Source organism: Rattus norvegicus, chromosome 1 (assembly GCF_021556685.1).
Source record: "Rattus norvegicus strain SHRSP/BbbUtx chromosome 1, alternate assembly SHRSP_T2T, whole genome shotgun sequence".
NCBI classification, from domain to species: domain Eukaryota; kingdom Metazoa; phylum Chordata; class Mammalia; order Rodentia; family Muridae; genus Rattus; species Rattus norvegicus.
The window spans coordinates 179,115,100-179,139,496 of record NC_141534.1 but is presented as its reverse complement, the minus strand read 5'-3'; the positions used below and the strand labels follow the sequence as shown (position 1 = coordinate 179,139,496).

Sequence of the window (24,397 nt, the reverse complement as noted above, 5' to 3'; positions counted from 1 at the left end):
AGTTCCAAGTTAAAACAAAAAATAAAATCAAAGAGTAATAGATAAAACCTCTTTCTGTTTGCTTTTGTACCTTAGTTAAGAGTATTAGCACAGAGAGAAGACAGTAAGGTCATATACGACTTTGTTTATTCCCTCCCTCACATATATTGGCATCATGTGTAGTAAAGATCAGAAATCCAGCTATAATACAGTTTCAACAAAAAACTATGAAACAAGATTGCTATCCAAATTCAAGAGAGAATCCCAGCGGTGAAACCCTTTGACTCTTAAAGAGCTTACGCTATTCCGGCCAAAACACAAAACAAAAACAAAAACAAAACAACAATAACAAAAAAACTTGAAAAGTACAGTGTCAGGCAAAGCTTTTTTTTTTTAAGCCACATGGATAATCTTCTCATACAATGTACCAGTGGAAAATGAGGAAGGAGAAAGCTTTCGTCAAGAGCACACTTCAAGTAGACCAGTCCTAACGCATCTCACACAACTCTTCTCAAAATAAGTAGGGGCTGGAAAGATGGCTCAGTGGTAAGAAAACTTTCCAGAGGACCGGGGTTTGACTCCTAGCCCCCTCAGAGTGGCTCACAACTGTCTTTAATTCTAACTTCAAAGGATCCAAAACCCTCTTCTGGCCTATGAGGGCATCAGGCACACATGTAACACAGACATATATTCAAGCAAAACACTCATACACATAAAGTGATTTTAAAAAATTAAAATAAAAATGTATAATGAAAAGCATAACAAGAAAATGTAATATTTACCTCATCTTCAATATCAATAAATGTGCTCATATCCAGCTCCTCTGGAAATGACATTCGATCATTCAGTTTAATTCTATGCATGGTTGTATAATCAAAATCAAACCTTTTCAACTGTAAAGTCAGCAGATAGGGAAAGTGCAAAAACCGAAGGCCCTAAAAAGAAGCAAGTGTGGTTAGGGGACAAATGGACAGACAGTGACTATCATCTCAGACATAATAGTATTTACAAGTCTCTTACCTTACGAGCATCGCACTTCTTCTTACAACGTTCACAGAAGTATTGATTTGGGCCATCCAAGATCTCTGGTTGAATAAATGCATGCAATGCTTCTTCCTAGTTAGAAAAAAAGTAATTGTTTTACAATTACTTAAAATACTGTTTAATGTTAAAACTGTAACTGAAGTCATCAAAAATGCCATGAATGAATAGAACAAAATTAGTGGCAAAATATTATTATAATAATTATTAAAAGTTATAATAAAATTATGTTATTTCATTCTTCATAAAAATTGCTTTGGTCAGTATTTTATATTCCAACCTCTTCTACTTTTTTTTTTTTTTTTTAAAGTTTTTCAAGGCAGGATTTTAGCCTTGGCTGTCCTGTAACTCACTCTGTAGACCAGGCTGTCCTGGAACTCATAGAGATCTGACTGCTTCTACCTCCCACGTGCTGGCTGGGATTAAAGGCATGTGCCACCACCACCCCACTTCTACTTAATTTCTTACTGACTTTTGCATTGTGGTGTTGGACTGAATGATATAGATAGGAAAAGTCCTGATCTTTAGAAAGGAGGTAGGTAGGTCCTGAGCTATGGAAGGGAACAAAATGTTTCCACACCATGCTGTTGCTAGCACACAGAACAGAAAAGGACTGCTTCTTGTAAGCTACAGTTTTGTATGTTACGCTATTAACAAATTATGCTTCTAATTTAGTTCCAAACTGTGACTTTATCACTCTAGGGTGACAAGCTTTGCTTTACATAGGCCATTCCCTCCCACACACACTATGAACAATTTAACTGCTCATATAGTTGTAGACTGTATTTTTCAGAAGTCAAAGTAGAAAAAGGATAATTCTTAGGTTCTTAGGTTAGCAAAAACAAAGCCAGGATCATTACAATTTTATAGCACATAATCTAGGCACAAGTGCAACCAGAAGAAACATAGTATGGCCCCACCTTCTCACTGTTGGCCTATCGGTATTCTCCTCTCATGCTCTCGTTGTTGGACTATCCCTATTCTCCACAGATCCATTTTTCTTTACTATTTAACATTTTCTTTGTTTAGAATAGGGAAGCTAGTCTTTCTAAGCCTTATAAATAATAAGAACTGGAACAACGCACTGAGCGCTAATCTCCTGCATCTCTGATGCTGACAGCAATTCCTGTTAGTGACAATGAGCCGCAAAGCAACGTGTCTCCTTATAGACGGTGCTATCCAGGCTTCTCCATGAGACTCTCTGCTCTGAGTTAGGGAAAGAACTTTATCTAAGTCATTCATTCATCTTTTTTTCATTTTCATTTCTAAGATAATTAGAAATTTGCACATACTTGCAAGAATTGATATTATCCAGAGATACTGTCTACACATTGTCCTGTTTCCTAAGAATGACATTTCATAAACTACAGAACATCATAATGGTGATGGGGACACTGCTCGATCCTCCTTCTTCATTCAAGCATTCTCAAATCACTGTTTGCCCCAGTCTGTGAATTAAGTTAGGTCTGTGTATTTATTATCTATGCTGGGTCCTTTATCCCACAGGACAGCAGAGGCAGTAAATAGTTTCTATATAAAGACAGGAATTGACTAAATTCAGTAGTAACTCTAATAATGATCAACAGTGATGCAGTTCTAAAATGTAGTCATAAAAAACATTTACATGATCAAGTTTATGAAAACGGAACAGACTGTATGCCGACTTTTGTGCCCGGCTTTCTTCCAGGCAGCTTCACTTCCTGCACATTCATTCAAATTACTGCTCATTGGTATCTACAGCTTATGCATATCGGAATTTGTTCAATCATTCACTTGTTAAGGAAAATCTCACCTTAGAAGTTAGAAGTCAATGTTACAAGTCTTCCTCAATTGTTCCTCACCTTATTTTTAGAAACAGGGTCTCTTACTGACCATGGGCTAACCCAATTTGACTAGACTGGCCAGCTAGCAAACCTTAGGTATCTTGCTAGTAAACTTAAGGTAACCTCCTTTCTCCATCTCCCTAGCACTTTAAGTACTGGCATGTGTCTCTATGCTCAACCTCCATGTGAGCTCTGGGATCAAAAATCTCACACTTGCACAGCTAACACTTTACTAGCTCAGCTACTGTAATGATTTGTACTGTTAACTGTACCAGTGGCAGGAAGTAAGATTTTCACTGTAAAATCTACATTTCCTTAATAGCTAGTTGACTGAGACTATCTTTTCTGATTCTGGCATATGAATGCCCACTCTGATGAAATACTGGTAAGATCTTTTGCCAATTTTCTAAATGGATTGTGAAATTAAAAAATAAAACTGATTGCTTGAAAAATTTAAATATTCCTTTATCTGATATATGATGAGCAAATATTCTATTTCAGGAGTAAATACTTTTAATTTTGTGAGTTATGTTTTTAACATTAAACCTTACAGTTCATCTGATGTCTGGATTTATGTGGTTTTGTTTTTACTAAAGCTTTACATATTTGATATTTAAGTCTATGTCCGTTCTGAGTTACTATTTGAGGAGGGTGTGAGGTAAGAGTCAAGGTTCATTGGCATGAGATGGATGTTAATGGCAGTCAGCACCATTATTTGAATATTCCATCCTGCTTTCCTGAGTTATTTCTCTGTCCATCAAAAACTTGTTGGGCATATTTGTCTGAATCTATTTCTGGGTGTTCTGTTCAATATTCCCTGTGCTAATACAAAGCATCCTAATGACTACAGCAGCATGGAAAGGCTTTTTATTGCTAAGTAGCATTCAATCTAATTTAGGTAGATCTGTTCCTTCCACTTTTCTTTTTTAAAAAAAGTACTCTGGCTATTCCAGTGCATTTAAATACGTGCTATGGAAATCTTGGTGGCCTACAATAAGAACTGTACCACACCATGTAACTTCAGAAGAACTGGTGTCTTTATTATGCTGAATTTCCAATCAATGCGTTTCTCCACTTAAACACCTCTCCTAGTTTTCTGGTTTTCAGTACAGAAGTTCAATATGTGTGGGATTTTGTTATTGTTGCTTCATTTGCACTTGCACTTTTTTCAAGCAGTCCTGTATTTTAATCTTCACTTTCACCTATTCATTGCTAGTATCCTGAAATACAATGATTTCTGAATGTTTTTCTTATGGCCTAAAATCTTATTACCTTGTTATCTGCTTGTTTTAAATCTGCCTTAGGATTTTCTATACGATCATGTGTATTAAAAACCGTCAGCTTCATGCTTGCTCCTCCTGCTTAACTGAGTTAGCCAGAACTTACACAACAAATTGCTGAGGAAACGTCATTGTTTAAGATAATCGGGACAGCAAGGCTCTACAAAACAAACAGGGAAGAATTCTTTCTTTTTAAGAAAAGAATATTTTGAATTCATATTTTGTTCTTAAAATGTTTAGTACAAGTACCCTGTGAAACAATTCAGACTTGAAAATTCCCTTTCCCAAACGATTCAGTTGTGGAGTTAAATAGCTCACTAGGCACAGGGTCATTAAGAACCTAATTTACACTTGTTGAGCTGCAGTTTGTGCTACGTAACTGGTGAGTGACATGTTTTTCACCCCCAATGTTCAGGACTTTTGTCATCTCTTTTTCTGTCTTGCTATAAGTATTTTGAAACTTACTGTTTTTTAAAGAACAAAAGCTTTACTGATTACCTCTACACCCCTATTTATTTTTTTCACTGTTTTCTGCTCTCTTATATAATTGCTTTTCCTGGGTGTCTTCCGCTTTCCTTTTGCCAAGTTAGGTGAATCCTTAAGATTACTGACTTGAAACTTATTTTTTAAATGAACTATTTAGTGTTGTAAGTTTTCTTTTCAAAACTGTGTCACCTGTGTCTTAAAATTTGATGTTATAATTTCATTTGTCATTCAGGTACAACAGTCTTTAAAATTCCTATTGAGATTTTCAACTTGACCAATAACCATACTTATTGTTTACTTCTGAATGTTCCCTCTAATGAAATGCTGGTGCTGGTGAATTCTTTTGCTAATTTTCTTTTTGCAGGATTTCACTGTGTATCCCTGGCTATCTCGGAACTCATTCTATAGACCAGGTTCTATGGACCAGGCTGTCCTTGAACTCACAGAAGCATCTCTGCCTCTGTCCCCCAAGTGCTGGAATTAAAGGTGTGCACCACCATTGCCTGGCCTTTTGCTAATTGGATTGTGTAATTAAAAACACAAAACTCAACGTTTTAAAAGTTTTGTATGTTTTAAATATTCCTTTGTCTGGTACATGATACGTAAATGTTCTTTTACCCTTGATTTCAAGTATTTGGTTATTTTTCTATTCTTTTCTGCTAGTGGTATCTACTTCATCGTGGTAGGAAATCATGTAATGCGATTAAAAAATTTAAGAGTCCTCTGACAGCCCAAGTTTTGGCCCATCTAGACTCCATTTTATGGGTATTTAAATGTGTACTCTGCAGCTGGATGGAGCATCTGATGTGCACTAGATTTCTATCAAATGCTGGTGCTGTTGGATTCTTCTGTAAGTTCTTTGCCATTCTGTACGGTTGTTTTACCTATCAATTGGCAAAGGAATAGAGTACTGAAATCTCAACTATGACTAGAAAAAAATTAGTTTGTATGTGTTCTCTGAAGATGCTATTTCCTCACACACTTCGCAGCTGTTAGCTGGTGCATACATGTCTAGTATTGCTGTCTTGATGGTATGGAAATGTCCTAAAACAATCCTCATCTGCCCTACACAGCCACTCCTGATCCCTTCTGAATATTTTCATGACACACTACTTTCCACCATCTCACATGTTCATGCATGTAATTCCTTCTGCCAACATATTATTGGATTGTGTTTTAAAAAACCTGTTTCTAGTTAATATATTTACATACATGTAACTAAGGTGGCCATATTATTTTCAGATTTTTGTATGATTTTTTAGTTATCATTCTTTACTTTCTTGTGCCTTCCAAAGGTTACTTAAACATTTAAAAGAAATTCTACTGATGTTCACAGAGTATGACTGGGACCTTTTCCTTTTTTGATCACTGCCCTAGTTTATCAGGTATACCAATGCCCTCCTCCTATCACTTCTCAGTATCCAACCTCCCCTATGTTTTTATGCCCCATTCCATTTATAGATCAACTGGCTTAAATATTCCTTCTACCTGTATTAAAAAAAATTGCATTAGACAGCATTATAATTTTGGTTCAAACATAATTTAGAAGACTTGGCAAGGAAGGAAAACCTACTACATTTGTCCTAGACCTTAAGTTATTACAGATATTCCAAACTGTGTTCCTCAGAATCTCCATGTACCTTGAAATATTAGCAAGTGTACTACAGAGAAGGAAATACAAATAAAATACCTATAACAAATTTCTCTGCCACAGAAATTTCTGGAACATTTACAATATGTTTTCTATCAAAAAAAAAAAAAAAAGAAAAAGAAAATAGAAATACAGGTGCACAATTCCCAGTGTTCCAAGAGGATCTAGTGAGTTGAGTTTTGTGAAAATAGTGCCTACAAGCTAAGTGCAAAAAAGTGCTTGAAAACTGGCTACTATGAATACATGAAGATGAGACATGTAGTATCAGCTGTGACAATCAAAAGATAATTCCATAATGAATGAGAAAAGACCTTTCTTTAATTGTAAGAGCTCTTAGCATTGACTTTAAGTCTGCAATCATGCTAAAAATGTGATTAAGAGGTGATTACAAGTGTTAAAATTAAAAAGATGATTATAGATGTTAAATTTGGATAACTGCTTACTTTATTCATGTTTTAACCTTAAATATTATTGTTTATTTAAACTAATTACTACATCACACATTTTAGATTAACAAAAAAATACTAAAATTTTAAATAGAACTTCATATATTTGTCTAAAAAACTCCAGGTTAACCTGACTAACATATCCTTAATTCTGTGGCTTAGCAAACAGAACACATAATCATCAATGTTGTGTGTACATGTGTATACGTAATATAAATGTAGATTGGTGTGTGTGTTATCTGTAAATATCCAGTCAGCTGGAAGGTACATACCACACTGGCAAATGCTTGGCTAGACCCATAAGGTCGGATGACCAGTGGAATATCAAGGTACGTGTCAATTCTCCAGCCTTCATAACCGCATTCCAGACACCTCACATAGTCTTTCAGTTTGCCTTGGTACAGCTCATTTATAAGATCAGCCTAAAAACAATATTCACATTTTTAAAAGTGTTCCCTGTTACAAGCAATTTTAAGTTGTATCAATATACAGTCCTTGGTATAAGAAGAGACACAAAATGATACTGATTTTTTTCTACTAAAGTTTTAGAAAGCCAATATAATAAATATCTATAATTTTAGGGAACAAAATTGACAACTGAAAACAAAAATCACCTGAAAAAGAAATTAATAAAATTAGTTTATCACTAGTTTAAGACAAAATGATACAATTAACTATTTCAATACTCTCGAATCAACAAAACTCTCAAGTAGTAAAATAGATTCTGATGACATCAATTATCAATCACTCTGTTCTTTTCCTTAGACTGGAACTTAATTCACACTGATCAGGCAAGTTGTTACAGAGCTAAGGAGCTGTCTGTGTTCTGAATGCCTTACACAAACACCACTAGCCTCATAGTATATTCTGATTTATAAAATTCCTCTAACTTGGGCAAACAAATATTTAAATTTTAATAATAAACATAAAACAATTCAAAGAACATAAGATACAAAAATTCAAAAAATACCTTAGAATTAATCTCCCTCAAAATATCCTCATCTAAAAGGATGTATCTCTCACCTACTTCTCACAGCCAACCGGGGCTCTTCTGACTCAAGGTAGGCAGGTAATTCCCTAAGTAATGACCCTTCATAAGAATGTCTTGCTTCAAGATTCTTGTTATCAAATTTTAGGAAGTCAGTAGGGATGCCTCAGCTGATCTTAATGAAGTACTGACTCACAGAGAGGAACGTGAACAAGGAGGAAGGGTAACTTCAGACCTAAGAAGAAACAGCCCCTAATACAATTTATATAAAATTACTCAATCCCATAGGATTACACAGAGAAATCACTAAGTTGTTTAAATGGTTTTTATCATTTCTCAAGTGAAAAACATCAGAGAGAAAACATACTAACAGTTTCCTCCCTCATAAATTTACATCTTTTGAAATGTCCAGGATGGATCCACACACCTTCGGACTGGATCCACCAAAGCTGCCTACTCTAATACAACTGACTTGTAATGGCCTCTTCCTTTTCCTGCCTCAGGCAGGCCTTCTGCATCTAGGATTTTGGTTCAAACCAGTATCCTAAAAAAAAAAAAAAAATCTGGTATTTCTTCACAAAAAATATTTTTTTTTGCAAATAAACAGATATAAAACAATATTTATTTCTATTTAAACTCTCTTATATATTTTCTATTTATCTTTTAAAAGTTCAGGTATAGGCCTAATTTCTTAATGTACAAAAGGGGCCCACCTATTGTTTAAAAGATTCTCTTCCAAGACAGCATACAGGTCAGGTCTTTGTGCCACCTTAGGACCTACCTCTTCCTCTTTCATCCCTGCTCTATGCCGCTAAGTGAGTTAAATCAGATAAATAAGGACCTTAAATGTCAAAGCATGTGACTACACCTGACTCGTCAAAATGAATATAAAGCTTGATGAATATACTTTATAATGTGGTACAGATTATCATTTATTTAAAAAAAAAACAGGAAAAACTACTCAAAATCCACCCTCACAACAATTTATCTTCTGAGTGGAAAAAAGATCTTCTTGCTCATATAGACTAAATTCCATTATTTTGATGATGAATGTGCTATTAGTTTTATATTAACTCGACACAAGCTAGCGTTATCAGACAGAAAAGAATCTCATTTGAGAAAATGCCTCCATAAGATCTAGCTGTAGGCAAGCTTGTAGGGTATTTTCTTAATGATTGACTGATGGGGGAGGGCCCAGCCCATTGTAGGTGGAGCTATCCCTGGGCTGGTGGTCCTGGGTTCTCTAAGGAAGCAGGCTGAGCAAGCTATGGGGAGCAAGCCCGTGAGCAGCACTCCTCCCTGGCCTCTGTATCAGCCCCTGCCTCCAGGTTCTTGCCCTGTCTAAGTTCCTGTCTTGACTTCCTTCAATGATAGACTATGATGTGGAAGTGTAAGCCAAATAAATCCCTTCGTCCCCAAGGTACTTTTGGCCATGGTGTTTCATCTCCCCAACAGAAACCATAACTAGGACAATGAGGAAACCAAGGTCTGGAGTGGTTTGATGAAGATGCTTCAGACTCAGTCAACAGCAGATGAAGAGTCTAGTAATTTAATTTCCAACTATAACAGACTGATGTCCAAGTCTTAAAACATTCCAACAAAATAAAAGTCATCTTAATATACTAGCTGCCTTCATAACATAGTCCTTTCACCTTGAGAGAGAGAATTTACCTGTTCTGTTTGCTTCCATTTCTGTTCCAAAGCATCAAACATAACACGGCACAGTTCTTGTACATCATGCTGTTGCCAAGCTATTTTAACATAAAATTAATTAAAAATAGTATCAGACAGTATACATTGTGTTACTGTTTCAACATAAATACAAATATGGATAAATCTACTTTAAGAAGTTTCAAGAACAGAGGAAGACATATTGTAGCCATGAAAGGAGTCACAGGAAAATCATCAAACCAGTATTGTATAAATAGCACTAGTTTTGTGGTATTGCAATACTTGTTAATTTTTATTATAAAGAAATGTATTAGACATCCCACATTAACGGTATTTCTCTCTGTAGGAGACAGAAAACCACAGCCAATAAAAATGTAGAGCTATGGACTCCAGTCCTAATGGCTATATCTATAACATGTTTGCAATAACAATTAATGAGAAAGAGGCCTTAATTTTTTTGTTTTGTTTTTCACGACAGGTTCTATGTGGCCCTGGCTCTCCTGCAACTCACTATGTAGACCAGGCTGGTCTCCAAATCACAGAGATTCCCCCTGACTCTGCCTTCCTAGTGCTGGGATTAAAGGTGTGTGCCACCACTACACAGCTAAGAAAAGAGGCCACGAATTTTAAAGAGAGCAAGGAGAGGAATATAAGAGGGTTTGGAGGGAGGAAAGAAGACAGAGAAATGATGTAATTATACTATAATCTCAAAAAAAATTTTTTTTAAGTTACAAAGTTAAAAATAAATTGCTCTTTTTTAATGAAGTTTCTCCCTGTCCCCAGTATCTTTATTATCTCAAAAAATATGTTTGGAAAAAAAAAACTATAAAAAAATTTTAAACTCATTAAAATAGAACATACCAAAAAAAAAAAAATAGAACATACCAAATTTAACTATATAAGAATCTTAAGTAAAATTTATCTCAAATATTAAGTAATTAAAAATAAATTACTTTAACATTCAAACACAAAGCAAGGAGATGTTTCAGGTAAAGATAGTTAAGTTATTGATGTGTTGCACAGGGTGACACTGTAGTACAGAAGTCTCTAACATCAGAAGTCGCTATCATTAAAAGATTATTACCCTCACTGCTATCCCATCCAAAGCTCCTTGTGACATCTGTGGTCTCAATTGCTCTCTTTTTGCTGGTTTGTAACAGAACAAAAAGCCTCTGAAGCTGGTATGGGATGCTCGTTACAGGATCTTCTTCAGACTCTTCAAACTCCCACCTCGGAGGACGAGATCACATTAATTACATCAAATGATTTCATTCTTCAAAACATACTATCAAAATCATCACATAAGATCTCAATTCTAGGCAATACACAGAATTTGGATGTTAACTAAAACTAAGAATATCTAATCAGTCTTTCTCTAATTTATAAATTCAAAACTAAACAAAAGGCACAAAGCAGCTCTGTCTTGGGAATAAAAGACAAAGCTCACTTAAATGTAAGGGTCAGATCTGAATCTGATAAAAACTTAGTTCTAATAAGTAATTCACAAAACAATGTAGAATATCCACTGACAAAACATTAAAACCCAAACTGAAAAAAACATATATACAGCTTTCAATATATACATTTTTAGAGAATTACAAAGGAGAACAGAAGAAGTTAAACACCGAGTTGTTATATCACAGATGAAATGAAGCTGCGCCTGCCATGTCAGTGGGATGGAAGATTACATATAGAGCATTGGTTCTCAACCTTCCTAATGTTGCATCCCTTTAAGACAGTTCCTCATGTTGTGGTGACCCACAAGCCATAACATTATTTTCATTGCTACTTCATAATTTTAACTTTACTATTATAAATTATAATGTAACTAACTGATATGTAGGCTATCTGATATGTGACCCCTGTGAAAGGGTTGTTCAACCTTCCATCCCCAAAGGGTTGTGACCTACAAGTTAAGAACGGCTGATATCGATATGAGATTACCAATTGGTGCTATTCAGAGCTGGGTAATGAGTGCACATGGACTTGTGGTACTATTTCCTCATTTTTAAATGTTTCAAATATTCAACTATAGAACATTTTTTAAAAGCTATTAATGGGGTTGTAGAGATGAACCAGTGGTTATGAGCACTGGCTGTTATTCTAGAGAATCAGGATTGAATTCCCAGCATCCACATTTTGTTCCAGTGAATCTGACTTCCTCATATATATATATATACATGCAGGCCAAGCACCAATGCACATAGAATTGAAAAAGCTATTAAGTAAATAAAATAATCCCAGTAGAATTTTATTCTCACAAATTTGTAAGAGATCATCTAGGCCTCGCTACAGGACCTCCCAGATACAAAAACACAGGATCATCCAGCAGAGGGAAGACTGGACAGCCCCAGTTGGTTACTATACTCTGGAGTTCTTAAGGTGATTCTGTACTTAATAAAACAAAACGTAAATCCTCAAATATTGAGGATCCTATTAATGGTGTCCTGCCTAAACCTGGCGATGCTAAGATCACTCTAATACTCTCTTATTTCCTTTTTAGTTTCAAAAGAGGCTTGACTATGAATTTTCCTACTTTCCAGTTTACAAATGGTTTTGGTTTGACTCCATCCTCTGTTAAGTGTTCAAATTTTTTTATGTTAGAACTAAGAGGTTACACCTATGTGGCTCTGCTCCCTTTACCCAGGGGCAAACCCTTCAGCCTCCAATTCACTTTCCTTCTGTCCCATTTCTGAGATCACATGTGCTTTAACTGTCTTCTACATGCAGTCACTAGCTCCCCTGTTAGCTTCATGGAAGGCTTTTAGAATTGGCATTCTAGGATCTCAAAATCCCATCACAACCTTAAAAGGTTATACATTTTGTTGGGACCTGGGATTTTGCAGGTAATGTAGTCAGACACTTTGTTGGCACATTCAATTCTTCCCATTCTTTTACTACTAAAAAGGTTGCTAGTGTGTTCTCTCAGGTTTTCACTCAGAAATACCAGTACTACCCACAATTGCCATTCTGATCTCATGCATCCCAGTTTGGCTTAATCACAGGCCCTCCTTCAAAGGATTTCTTTCAAATCACTGTTTGAACCTGCACTACATAAGCTTTCCTAATAATTCATAGAATGTATCACAAGCCTCCGAGTCAACAACGAAGGGTCTATGTGGGCCATACACAAAGGATGAATGTGTAACTTCAGCTTTCACTGTGGTGCTGCTCCCCTGCAGCCCAGTGCGGAGCTGAGGTCTATTCTATACTCAGATATCAGTGATCTCAGGTTTGGTTCTGCTGTCACCTGCTGTCAACTTCCATCTATAATCTCAATGCCAAAGTCCTCCTCATTGAATCTGTGTTTTAACCCTCATCCCTACACACAGTGGATTGATTTCACTGGTCCCAAAAACTTCTGTACTTAAAGTTGTTGGGTTCCATGAAGGCTCTCTCATGGCTGTTTCCCTTCCTCACTGTCTACAGCTGTGAGCGTGCTCAACAGTTCCTCCAGAAGTTATTCTCTCTATCTTGCTTTATTACCTTTCTTGGCATACAGGGCTTGTATAACGAACTTATTTAAACAGGCTCTCTATGGAAGCTCTGAAGGGGGAACTCAAGTCTTATTAACACTGTGAACTCTGTGTTTGATAAAACTCATGGCAATGCAGTCAGTGTTCAAGGAATGCTTGCTACTTGATAGCCCGTTCATTCTACAGAGCTGCAAACTTACTATCTTCAGAGTTTCAGAACATACAGTTAAACAAGCACCTAGGATGCTAGGCAGGTTTGTGGTCACAGGCAACCATCTTGGAGAACTTAAATCTTCCCAGCAGGAAGATTTCTAGCCCATCCCCTACACCCACCCCCCATGTGCTGGCCTTTGCATTCATCTAGGGGCCTCTGCAACCCAATCTAATCACTGCTAACAGTGACTGGATCCTGGAACCTACAGTATGGCCTCAGCAGTATCTGTGTATTTAGGAACTGATTTTACCAAATAGTGATAACAACAGATAATTCACAGCTATTATGAGAAGTGGGTGAGCATATAAAAGTGCTCCCAACAGTCCTAATACATTATTTAGGGAGCACTAACTACTATTTACTAATAACTAACAGCAGTGTTATTCAAAAATAACACTGAATTCTTAAATTGAGAGGGGGAAGAAAATCAATGTATATGTTCTGGATTCTCTTGAAATCAGACACCCCTTTCCCTATAAAACTATGAATAGGGACATTCAATAATTTGATCCTTTCCTATCTGGCCATTTCTGATTCTCTCTCCTCATTGCTTTTATATGTCAGTCTTTCTGAAGATTCTTGTTCATCTATAATATACAATAAGTCATCATGTAAAGTAATAAATACCCCAAATATTACAAGTAAGTCTATGAAGGTAAATTTAATTTATTATTTAAAAACTGTACTTTTTATTCTTATAGAACATTTTTCAAATACTCACTTATATAAGGCATTCCTAAATTCAGGAGTCATAAAAAGTGTTTGCAAAAGGCTATTCAAATAGCACGTCATCGCCTGGTTTACTAATCCCACATAACCTTTAAAGAGAAAATAAAAAAAAGATCAGCACTTGGGCTTAAACACTACAAACCAACCAATCAACCAACCAACCAACCAACTAACCAACCACCAACCAGAGGGCAAGACTGCTTAGTTGGAAATTATTTCTGTTTTTTCCCTCAAAGCTACTTGAGAAAATTCTCTTCTACAGTATGCATTAGGTAAACTTTGTTACCAATAGATATTATATGGTATGTAACAAGATATTAAGAATAACACATGTACTACACTAGGTTTTATTAGAGTATAAATCATCTTATTCCCTTCGTCTAAATAGCAATAATTAACATGGGAATGTATAAACACCTTCCCTTTAAACATCACATATAACACAGGAAGACCCAACTAGGCCAACTGCCCCCCACGCCCTCATCATCAGCCCTGTGAATCAAATTTTGCAGTACTAACACAGAGAGCAAGAGCAAACTCAGATCCCTATGCTCGTGCATTTTTATAAAAGCATTATCCATTTTCTTAAAAGTGTATTTCATGAGGAAAAATAAAAATATACTGCCAGTGCCCTTTAATTTTATAGTGTGACAAATGGTATGTTTTATTTGCACAAAGAAATAACAATACTTCTAAAATCCGTTATCTTAATTTCAAATAATTCACAAGATAGGGAGTTGGACCTAGTACCCAGCATTCTATAAATGTCTCATAGAAAGGACTTAGCTGTCAGAATGAATATCAAACTATTTCAAGAATGTTTTCTTTTTTTTCCACTTTGAAACTTAGCTGGAACTTTTTCAAAGTATACCAATAATCTCAGAATAATCTTCACAGTACTTATTTAAAACAAGATGAACATTTTTTTTTGTCCTGACACAGAGCAGTTCCACTAGCATTTTGGGAAGTAAACCTTAAAATCTGCATTTTAAGCAATCATTTCTACATGACTTTTGAAGAAATAAAGCCTTGTGACTTTACAAGCAATTTTACTATGTTCAATACTTTAAAGTAACTCTGCATTCTCTTTTATCCTGGATGGTATGCAGCCAAAATCCACTGACAGAAGTTATAAACCAAAGACCATCGTTCCTTTTGCTATTTCCAGAGCAAATAAACTCCACAGTGATTAGCTATGTTACAAAATATAATAAATATAATGCTATAGTAAGTATAATACTATAGGTCATATTAAAACGAAGTCTGGAATGTACATCTATTATTACTGCTATTTGCGATAGGTGTTTAATATTGAAAATATTGAAAATCTTTCTCAAATTTTTAAAAAGATTCTAAAACCATGCTTAGCATTAACTAGCTAAACAAAAGACTTCTCTGTACTTGTTTCTATTTCTTTCAACATGGACAAACACTACCTTATGAAAAAGGTTTGTTGTACGATGAAGACATGACATGTATCTAGATTATATTCATAAGGTAATTATATTCATAAGGTAATTAATCAATCTTATATATAAATGAAACCTTCATATAAAGCTAGCCTAGTAAGATGAAATAAAATTTTAATGATTTAGGGCTGGAGAAAGAGTTCAGCAGTTAAGATCACTGGCTGTTCTTCCAGAGGACCCATGTGGAAGCTCACAATTGTCTGTTGCAAGGGATCAGTCATCCTCTTCTGCCCTCAGTGGGTAACATATACACATGATGTACAGATACACATTATCAAACACCTATACACATTAAATAAATAAAAACTTTAAAATAAACTAGGCTTAATCATATTAAAAAAATAACAGTTTTTTAAAAAGATTTCTTTTTATTTTATTTATATATGTGTTTTGACTCCATGTGTATGTATGTATACATACCACATGTGTGCCCATGGAGGTCAGATGAGGGCATCAGATCTGGATGGAGAGGCAGATGATTGTGAATGAGCCCCCACATGGGTAGTGAGAACCTAATTTATTTCAAACATAACAATTAAACTATAAATATAGCAGGCCCAATAAAATAAGTGTGTTCTGTCTGCTTCATGGAAGAATATTCCCTCACAGCCCATATTAATCTAAAAGAGAGAAAAGAAGACTTCATTTCCAGGGAAGTTGACTTCAGAAACGTTAGAATAAATGCTTGAGGGAAAGCTACCAAAATAACTTCTCTTCAGAAGACAATATCCATTACTTTTCAGTTTGCAGATAAATAAAGGTAGTAACAATGTAGTTAAGATGGCAAGTAGATGAGGGAAGAAATGGCACAGTCTAGCCATGCTGAGTCTGCTGTTGCTGCCCAGTAATCGTGCTCTGGATCTCAGTTCCTACTGATGGAATCAAGAAATTTAATTAAGCCTGAACTTGCTGAGATTATGACTGTATGGAACACAACAAAATAGGTCTTACCAGTTTCTGACTTGTTCAAAATTGATGAATAGGAGTAGCTCTGGCTGACATAATCACTGGTAGAAGCCACAGACCCTTCTCTTGGAAGTGGACCTATAAACCTGTCATGCACGCTGTCGTCCACGTGACTGGAGTCATCCTAAAAGGCAGCAGAACCAGTATTTGCTGAGTAGCAACACTGAGAAACAGTGGAAGCATGCTAAGGCTGCTTCTGCCAGGCAGGCAGGGAAAGTGTGTCCTGGGTTTCCTGCAGGCAGCTCTGAAAGCTATCTCACTCAGAGGACTGGGCAATACTCCTATATGTTTGTAGTTTCTTTCAAAGTCCTCCTCCAAATGTCCTGAGTAAGCACTGCATAGTCACTTTATATCACTTTTATAGCTTAGGCCTAGAAGCTGAGGGATGTTCAAGAGCTACTGGATGAAATGGAGAGCTGCCCAGTCTCTAATGAGAAACTTCTGTTAATGTGTAATCACTGCAAAGGGTTAAAGGGCACAGACCCGCATGAGCCGTGGAGACGAGCAACAGTGACTAAGCAACTCAAGCTGCAACTCTAACACTGAGAGTCTGCAGCTCTGCTACAATAGCTAATTCCGACTTCAGACAATCCAAACCAATCAAAACCCGGTGACACCACAATACAAAAGATGAGCTTCAGGGTGCCCAAGAAGGCTGTTTCAGTGTGAACACACTGCTTATCACCATCTCCAGCTCAAAGGGGCAGCTCTATTCACAACACATTTCTAACTGAAAGCCATTAAAAAGAACAACTTGTCCTAAGCAAATTGTAGTTAAGAGAAAGGCTCTGAAAAAAAATCCACATTCTCTGACCTTAGTTTTTCAGTCTGTAATACCTATGCAAAGCAGACCAGGTTTTTAAAAATTTTTTCACATCTACATCCTCTGGAATTTATAACCATCAAACAAGATTTAATTACCATAGTGAGTTTTCTCTTTTGTTCTAAGAGATTATTTTTCTAATTTTATGTGTATGAGTGTTTGCCTGCATATATGTCTATGTACTATACGCCTGCAGTCCCTGAAAAGGCCAGAAGAGGGTACTGAGTATTCTGGGACTAGACTCACAGCTGTGTGCTGCTGCCATGTGGGTGCTGGGTAGGAATGGAAGCTGGATCCTCTACAGGAACAGCCAGTGCTCTTAATCTTTGATCCATCTCTCCAGCCCCATCATAGTTTAAAAAGAAATAGTATCTTGAATGTATAGTGCTCGTAACTTCTATTTGTACACCTCTTCAAAAGTCCAAACTCTGGAAAAATGCCCTTCCAATTAAGAGTCAGTGGGTTTGACCAGAATGCCTATTCAAATAAGTCTTGAATTGTGGTGAGTAAATTAATGGAAGTATCTAATTGATGACATATTAGTCAACCAGAAAGATGGGGGTGGAGTGTGTGTGAATGGAAATGGTCTCCCAAAAGAACTAATGAGTTTATACTCAGCCAGGAGAAAGGCTATGGAACTACAAGTCTGTATGGTTTCTAACCTGAGCCTCCCATCCTTTGTACAGCAGCAGTCCCAGTGAGGCAACAAACTGAACATGATAATGGTGCTGTGGAGACCTGAGGCACCCATGCCATCACATACAGCTATCATTTATCATGCAATTGTACATCTTTTCCTCCTTTGGAAAACTGCACAAAACTAGGTCTTTCTAAATAGCTTACCAATAGCATCTGAGGCTGTTCTCCATCTTTATCTGTCAAATGCAGAAAGTTCTTCTTTCCTGGCTCAAAATTAGCATCAAGAAGAGACTTGTCACTGGTGTGATCCAGTGGTGCCTATGGGTACAAAATAATGTTAAGAGTATGAAGAACAGTGATAATAAAACACCAAACACATATTTACATGCAAATATTTCAGTAATGATTTGGCTACATTTCTTTTCAGCTAGGTTTTGAATGAACCCCCTCTATCATGAGCTGAATTGCTAAACCCATGACAGTAGAGCATCCCAGAGGCTCACATTCCCCAGCATCTAAAACCCTAAACAAAGAAAAGGCTAAGGGATTGATGCATAATGCCTACCAAAAATCAATACAGCTTGTATATATACATAGATTTCTTTTACTAAAGTGTATATAATGCAATGTTTTCATAAACACTAAAAAAAGTTTATATAACTAAAGACTATAAAATGTTGTGACACATGAGTCTAAGAATCCCTGGATAAGCAATGTACTGAGTATCCAAACCAAAGCAGGCATTGTAGCTCATTCCTGCCATCTCTAATTATGTGTCTCCAATCTCCAAGAATGCCAAAGGCTTTTTGTTTTTTTGTTTTTTAAAATTTGCCAACAGCACGGGGAAAAAAAAAAAGAGTACTAAGAACATACCAGAAACAGTTATGATTTATGAAAAAAACAAATCTAGAAAAACTCAAGAGCTCAAAGTATCTACAGGTCAAAGTGCCTACAGGAGACTTCTGGAGATAAAGGTAGTAGGAAACACTAGGCAAAGGTCAAGAGTTGAGGCCAGGGAACTCAGGAGAACAAATGAGAAAAGGCGTTCTGGTCAGTCCGGCCCCTTCCTAATTCCTCCTTAGACTAAGAAGTGGACAGTAGAACTTATTCTCTCTCTGGATACTACAGCCAGCAAGGTAGAGCAGAGCCATGTAACCAGATGCTAGTCATCTCTCAACCCAAGATGGGCTGACATCGGCATGCCCCGTCCCTCCAACATGAAAATGGAAGCTGAATACTGCAAATTTAAACAGCCTCCATTGAAATTCTTGACCACAAAGACTTATGAGTAAAACAAGAATCACTAGGCCTCTGAGGAGATACTGCAATATAGAAATGAGACAACACAAAAAATGAAGTGGAAACATCACAAAGGAAACAAGCAGTTACTACAAAAGAAACTGAGACATAAACAAACCTTACACATCTGAGATTGTATACATCAGAAATACCTTTGAGTTTGAGTTCAAATACACAGTTACACAATAAAAGGAAATAAGCCATTTTATTCATAATTTTTATTAAAACGAACTCCCAGTAAATATGAAAATGTTTTAGTTATGTAGGAGTCACTTTCTTATGAATACAAAAGTAATGACCTGATAAATGTAAATTTTAGGACAACTGGTGACTCCAGAACAAAGGCAGGGAAAAGGGACCAGTCACTGTGTCTGCACTTAGTCACTACAGTTTTGATAACCATATAAAGGGAATTGTAATGTTCAAGCTTTCATTCTATCATCATAGTAAGAGCAGTAATCAAAGCTATGACATTACTATTAGCAGATTAAGTAAATGCTTTAAGTCTGAGAGTTTACCAAATCAGCAGTATTGATTCCATTTCCCCATGTCAAATCAAAGGTTCCGTTTATGTAGCCTACTTTGTTGGCCACATCTTCAAAGAGCTTTCTGACTGGGGTAGATGCTGGTAAATTCACTGTGATCCGTTCATTCACTGTCTTTGAGTTAGTAGTGTCCTGTATTATACATAAGACTCTAGGTTCTTCAGCAGCATTTTCTATCTGAAATTTAAAAAAGTGTTACTTTTAATTATTCTTTAAAGAAACACAAGTATAATTAACTATAAAATTTTATGATCAGTGTAAAGAACCCATAAGACAATATTTTCTCTGTACTGTTTTACTGTTTGAAGCACATCCCAATAGATCCTGTCAAACGTAAGCACCATGATTGCTTTGGGGGAAGTGGTCATTCCTGTGGACATCTGCTTTTACCTTTTAAGGTTATAAAGCAAGAGAGCCAAGAAGCCATGAACACTTTAAGCTAAAAATTACAAAATTTGGGGCTAGAGCCTGTTGCTCTTCTAAAGGACCTGGATTTAGTTCTTGGTATTCATGCTGAACAGTTCACAACCACTTCTAATTAAGCTCCGGGAGATCCAATGCTTTCTTTTGGCTTCCACAGGCACCAGGCATTTTGGTGGTGGACAGATACACATGCTGGCAAAACACTCATATAAAAAATTTTCAATTGACAAGTTTGATCTTTAAAAATGTATCATTACCAAGTCTTTTCAGCTATCAACCTGGAAACTGGATTATAAATTTTCCTTCCTTCTTTTTATCAGTAACTGTCAAGACAAAAATTTTTAAAAAAATATTTCTCAAAACAAAAAAAAAAAAAAAAACAAACCCTAAAGAACTATGCCCTATACCCTCCCTTCAGCTCTTGAAAAATACTGATTTTCTTTTATATTTCCCATGGTATTAGCAGTTATATCAACTGTATTTGAACACCCCAGATGCTTGAGTGGAAGAAATTCCCCTCTTCCTTATCTAACGGCAAACTTGGCATGAGCCAGCGATACCTCCCCAGCTTCTGAAACCAAGCTGAGCACCTTCTAGTTTCGCCTCTCTTTACCTGACATGGCACCAAACAGTATCTAGTCTACTTGGGTATCCCTTGTTGCTCTCTTCTGCTATAGTCAGAGTATCCTCTAGTAAAATGATGGCGACATCTTCCTTCCTGAGAAGTTTAAATCTTTCGATCTCACATTCCTTCAATCAAAAGAGTATTTCTAATACTAGTGCTGGTGATGCATCTTGGGCTTTCCCTGGGGGATCTCTGGCATCCTCATGAAAGGCTACTTAGAAACACACTTACACCCTGTGCTCTAGCCAAGCAGCATCTTGTCTTCTCCTCTCCCCTTCTTGTCGCATCCTCTCTTCTCTCTTTCTTATCTCTCTTCACTATGGTATTGGGACTGAATTTAGAGTCTCTGTATGTTAGCCAATACTCTAGCTCTTAGTTATAGTTCCACTTCCAAGAATCCCTTGTTTTTAACAGGATCAATTTCAACCTTTTGTTATGTTCTTATCCAATTTAAAATTAGAATTATCATCAGGGACTAATACTGAAAACAGGATAGTCACAAAGTGTATGTCAGGTGAAGTAAAGTAAAATCACCATAATTTGTTTCTGCAATGTCAATTTTGGCCTTGTAAGGGATTGTGTGAATTAAGGTTAATCCTATTAGATTTGAATAAAAATACATCTCTATAAAACAGATTGGCTAGCACTTCATTTCAAATAGAAATAAATATTACAAATAAAAATTTTAATTACTAACAATACAAAAATGAAAATGAAAAATACCCTCTTTATAAAAATTGACTGCAATAAGAGGGTATTATTAATATACCCATGAAAAGGAGGAAAAGCCTTCAATTCTGTATTTAAGGTGGACATTAGCACACAGAATGGAGTATATTACACATTTGAAATAAAAATTAATAACATAAACCAGACCTTTAAAGTGAAGAAATTCAAATATATACAAATTAATAATTCATAGGCAGCAAACAATAGTCTGGATATTAAAAAACTCAAAACATAAAACCAAAATCGACCTAACTCAAAGATTCTGTTATTATATAATTAAATTCTATACTGCTTAAAAAATGCCGCTTAAACAATGAGAGAGTAATTTTCTGATTAAATATAAGATAGAGTGTCTGTCTTATGGGTACATATATACCAACTGAGAAGACAAACATACAACACAACAAGCACAGAATCTTCCAGAGGTGTGAAAGTTGGTAGGAACATAATTTCATGCCTGTATCTTACTGTCTAATCAAGCTTTAAAAAAAAAATAAGAAAAATAGGGAACTCTCATTCCACAGTATAACATACAACATTAAAATCCTAGAATCACGACTCTATATAGCACTGTTTAGATTGGGGTAAAGCAGTAAGCTAAGTAATGGGGAAACAGCTTCTTCCCAGTGCTTCCATACTCTTGTATTTTGTACTTGTCTTTAAGTACTTCTAAAATATAAAATGTGAAATAAAAAAATAACTATTAAAAAAAAAAGAAAATCTGGTCTGTAGTAAAAGAGTGAACTCAAAATAATTTCAACTACGGAACTTTTTTATTTTTTGGGGGGGGATGTTGGTTTTTGGCTTTTTGTTTGTTTTGAGATAGAATCTGGAAACATCCTAGGCCAGGTTGGTCCTGAACTTTCTTGCCTCAGCCCTCCAAGTGCTGGCATTAAAGGCATGTTCTACCACGCCCAGCAAGTACCTGCTTGAATAATCCCAATACACTATAGAAGAATATGGACATGGAAATGCTGCAGCACAGTATACTAACAGTGGTATTAATCCAATATCACAGGGCTATGCACCCCTAGCTCCCAACTTCCTTAACACACATGAAAGTATATAAACTCTAGATTCCTCTCCTACCTGAACACACAGAGAAGTTACTATAATAGACCCCATGTGAAGAGCAACCGTGCTATAGTAAACACAAAATTTAATTTTTATTTGTTCCTTGAGCTTCTTTTAATGGCAGTAATTATTTTCTCTCTATATAACTATGCTGCCCTTTACAAAAGAGTAAAGGCTGGGCATGGTGGTGCCTACCTTTAATCCCAGCAATCAATAGGCAGTGATGGGCAGATTTGAGTTTAAGGCCAGCCTGGTCTACAAAGAATGTTCCATGCCAGCCAGAGCTGGACCTTGTCACTAAATAAATACATAAATAAATGGAAGAATATAAAGACAGAGAAATGACTTATAATTCTATATCTCAAAAACCTAGCAACATTTTGTTGAACAACTTTCCAGTATTTTTCCTATGCACATACACAGGCTTCTCAGATACAGACATTGAATCAGAGCAGACATGGTATTTTGCAATTCTTTATTTATAAATACATCATCCAATTCTTTTTCTATCAGGCTTTAATTTATCATTTTAAGCTGGAAAATAATTAGTGTATAGATTAATAATATTTTATTATTCTATGTTACTGATTCCTAGATCAGAATTTGGGGGTGGGGGGTGGGGGCAGTGTTGAGGACTGAGCCAGAGCATTGGGCATGCTAGGCAGTGCTAGACTACTGAACCACACCCCAGCCCACAGGCTTTTAAAAACAATCATGTGATAAAGCTTTGTACCCATTCTGTTTTCTAAAATTTCCATGCCTACCATATTTTACTCTTGAATTTAATTCTAGTATAATTTAAACAAATACAATGTTCTTTAAAGGTCTAGACCAGCTCTTTATAAACTATTACTTTATTTTATATCCAATTATCTGGTTTTCCTTTACTTCACTTATAATTAAATCTAACATGTGGCTACCAAGTATACATTTCACCTAACTTTAAAATCCCTATAAAATTTTTTCTTTTCCTTACCTCAAATATGGACACTGGTTAAAATAAAAAAAAAAAATTCCCCATTGGACAGTATCAGAATTAAGACATTGTAATTTCATATAAACGGCTTTTCAAGAACGAAACTCCTCTACAGTATCAATTTAATACTTTTCTAAAACATTAAATTTAAAAATACATTTACTAGGCTTGAGACAACTGGAGTAGATACCTATTCTTTGAGGCTCTACTGCAGAATGGTGGTACTTAGGCCCAAAAAAGAGGTAGTATCTTCAGGTGAATTACAAAATGCTAAAACTCAGGCTGGAGAGATGGCTCAGTGGTTAAGAGCACTGATTGTTCTTACAGAGGTCCTGAGTTCAATTCCCAGCAACCACATGGTGGCTCACAACCATCAGTAATGTGATTCAGAGTCCTCGTCTGGTGTGTCTGAAGAGAGCCACAATGTACTCATATACATAAAATACTAGAAATATTTTTTAAAAATTAAAAAAATACCCAAAATGCTAAAACTCTTTGCTACATTTTCCTTTTTCCACCTTTTCATGAATTTTGAGTTGGCTATGTGGCCATGTTTAGGTTCGCCACAATGTGTGACATTGTGTTATTTAGAGCTGGGCCTTAAGAAACCAGCAGCCGCCACTACATATCTTGAAAAGTCCCCCTTTATAAACAAGCCCACATGTAAGAGATCCAATTACACCAGCATCAGCTCGCTATGCAGAAGCCCTAGCAGTCTATATGGGCAAAAGAGGCCGCTGAGTGGAAGCACTGAGGTGGATGTGTGACACATGAGAATAGCATTCTTGGACTTTCCATTCAAAGCCAAGCACCAGCTAAATGGAGCCAAGACATGACACTTCAAAGAACAGAGCTCAACAGCTGAGTCCTTGCTCAAAAACTTCATCCCACACAATCCTGAGTAAATAAATTAATTGTTCTTTTAAGTCACTAAACGTTATGGTAGGCTGCTACCAACAGTAGGTAACAAAAACATGTTAAGATACAGTCAGGCACATGCAAACTATTATAGAAAGACATGATGATGGTAGGGTGTAGTGGGGTG

General features: G+C 36.1%; 1 protein-coding gene across 10 annotated transcripts in view; it reads right to left on the bottom strand.

Annotated features, from left to right (window-relative positions):
- The window catches only part of Usp47 (ubiquitin specific peptidase 47), an 83,271-nt gene that overhangs the window by 31,666 nt on the left and 27,208 nt on the right, over positions 1–24,397 (bottom strand). For 8 of the 10 annotated variants that reach the window (XM_087559253.1, XM_087559272.1, NM_001107542.2 and 5 more), the window contains 9 exon segments: positions 19,499–19,702; positions 17,886–17,999; positions 16,205–16,343; positions 13,777–13,873; positions 10,450–10,595; positions 9,366–9,445; positions 6,979–7,128; positions 1,000–1,095; positions 762–914 (listed from right to left, as the gene is read on the bottom strand). In XM_087559253.1, coding sequence (XP_087415379.1) covers positions 762–914; positions 1,000–1,095; positions 6,979–7,128; positions 9,366–9,445; positions 10,450–10,595; positions 13,777–13,873; positions 16,205–16,343; positions 17,886–17,894 — 870 coding nt within the window. In that variant the 5' untranslated portion in view covers positions 17,895–17,999; positions 19,499–19,702. 10 annotated transcript variants of the gene reach the window in all.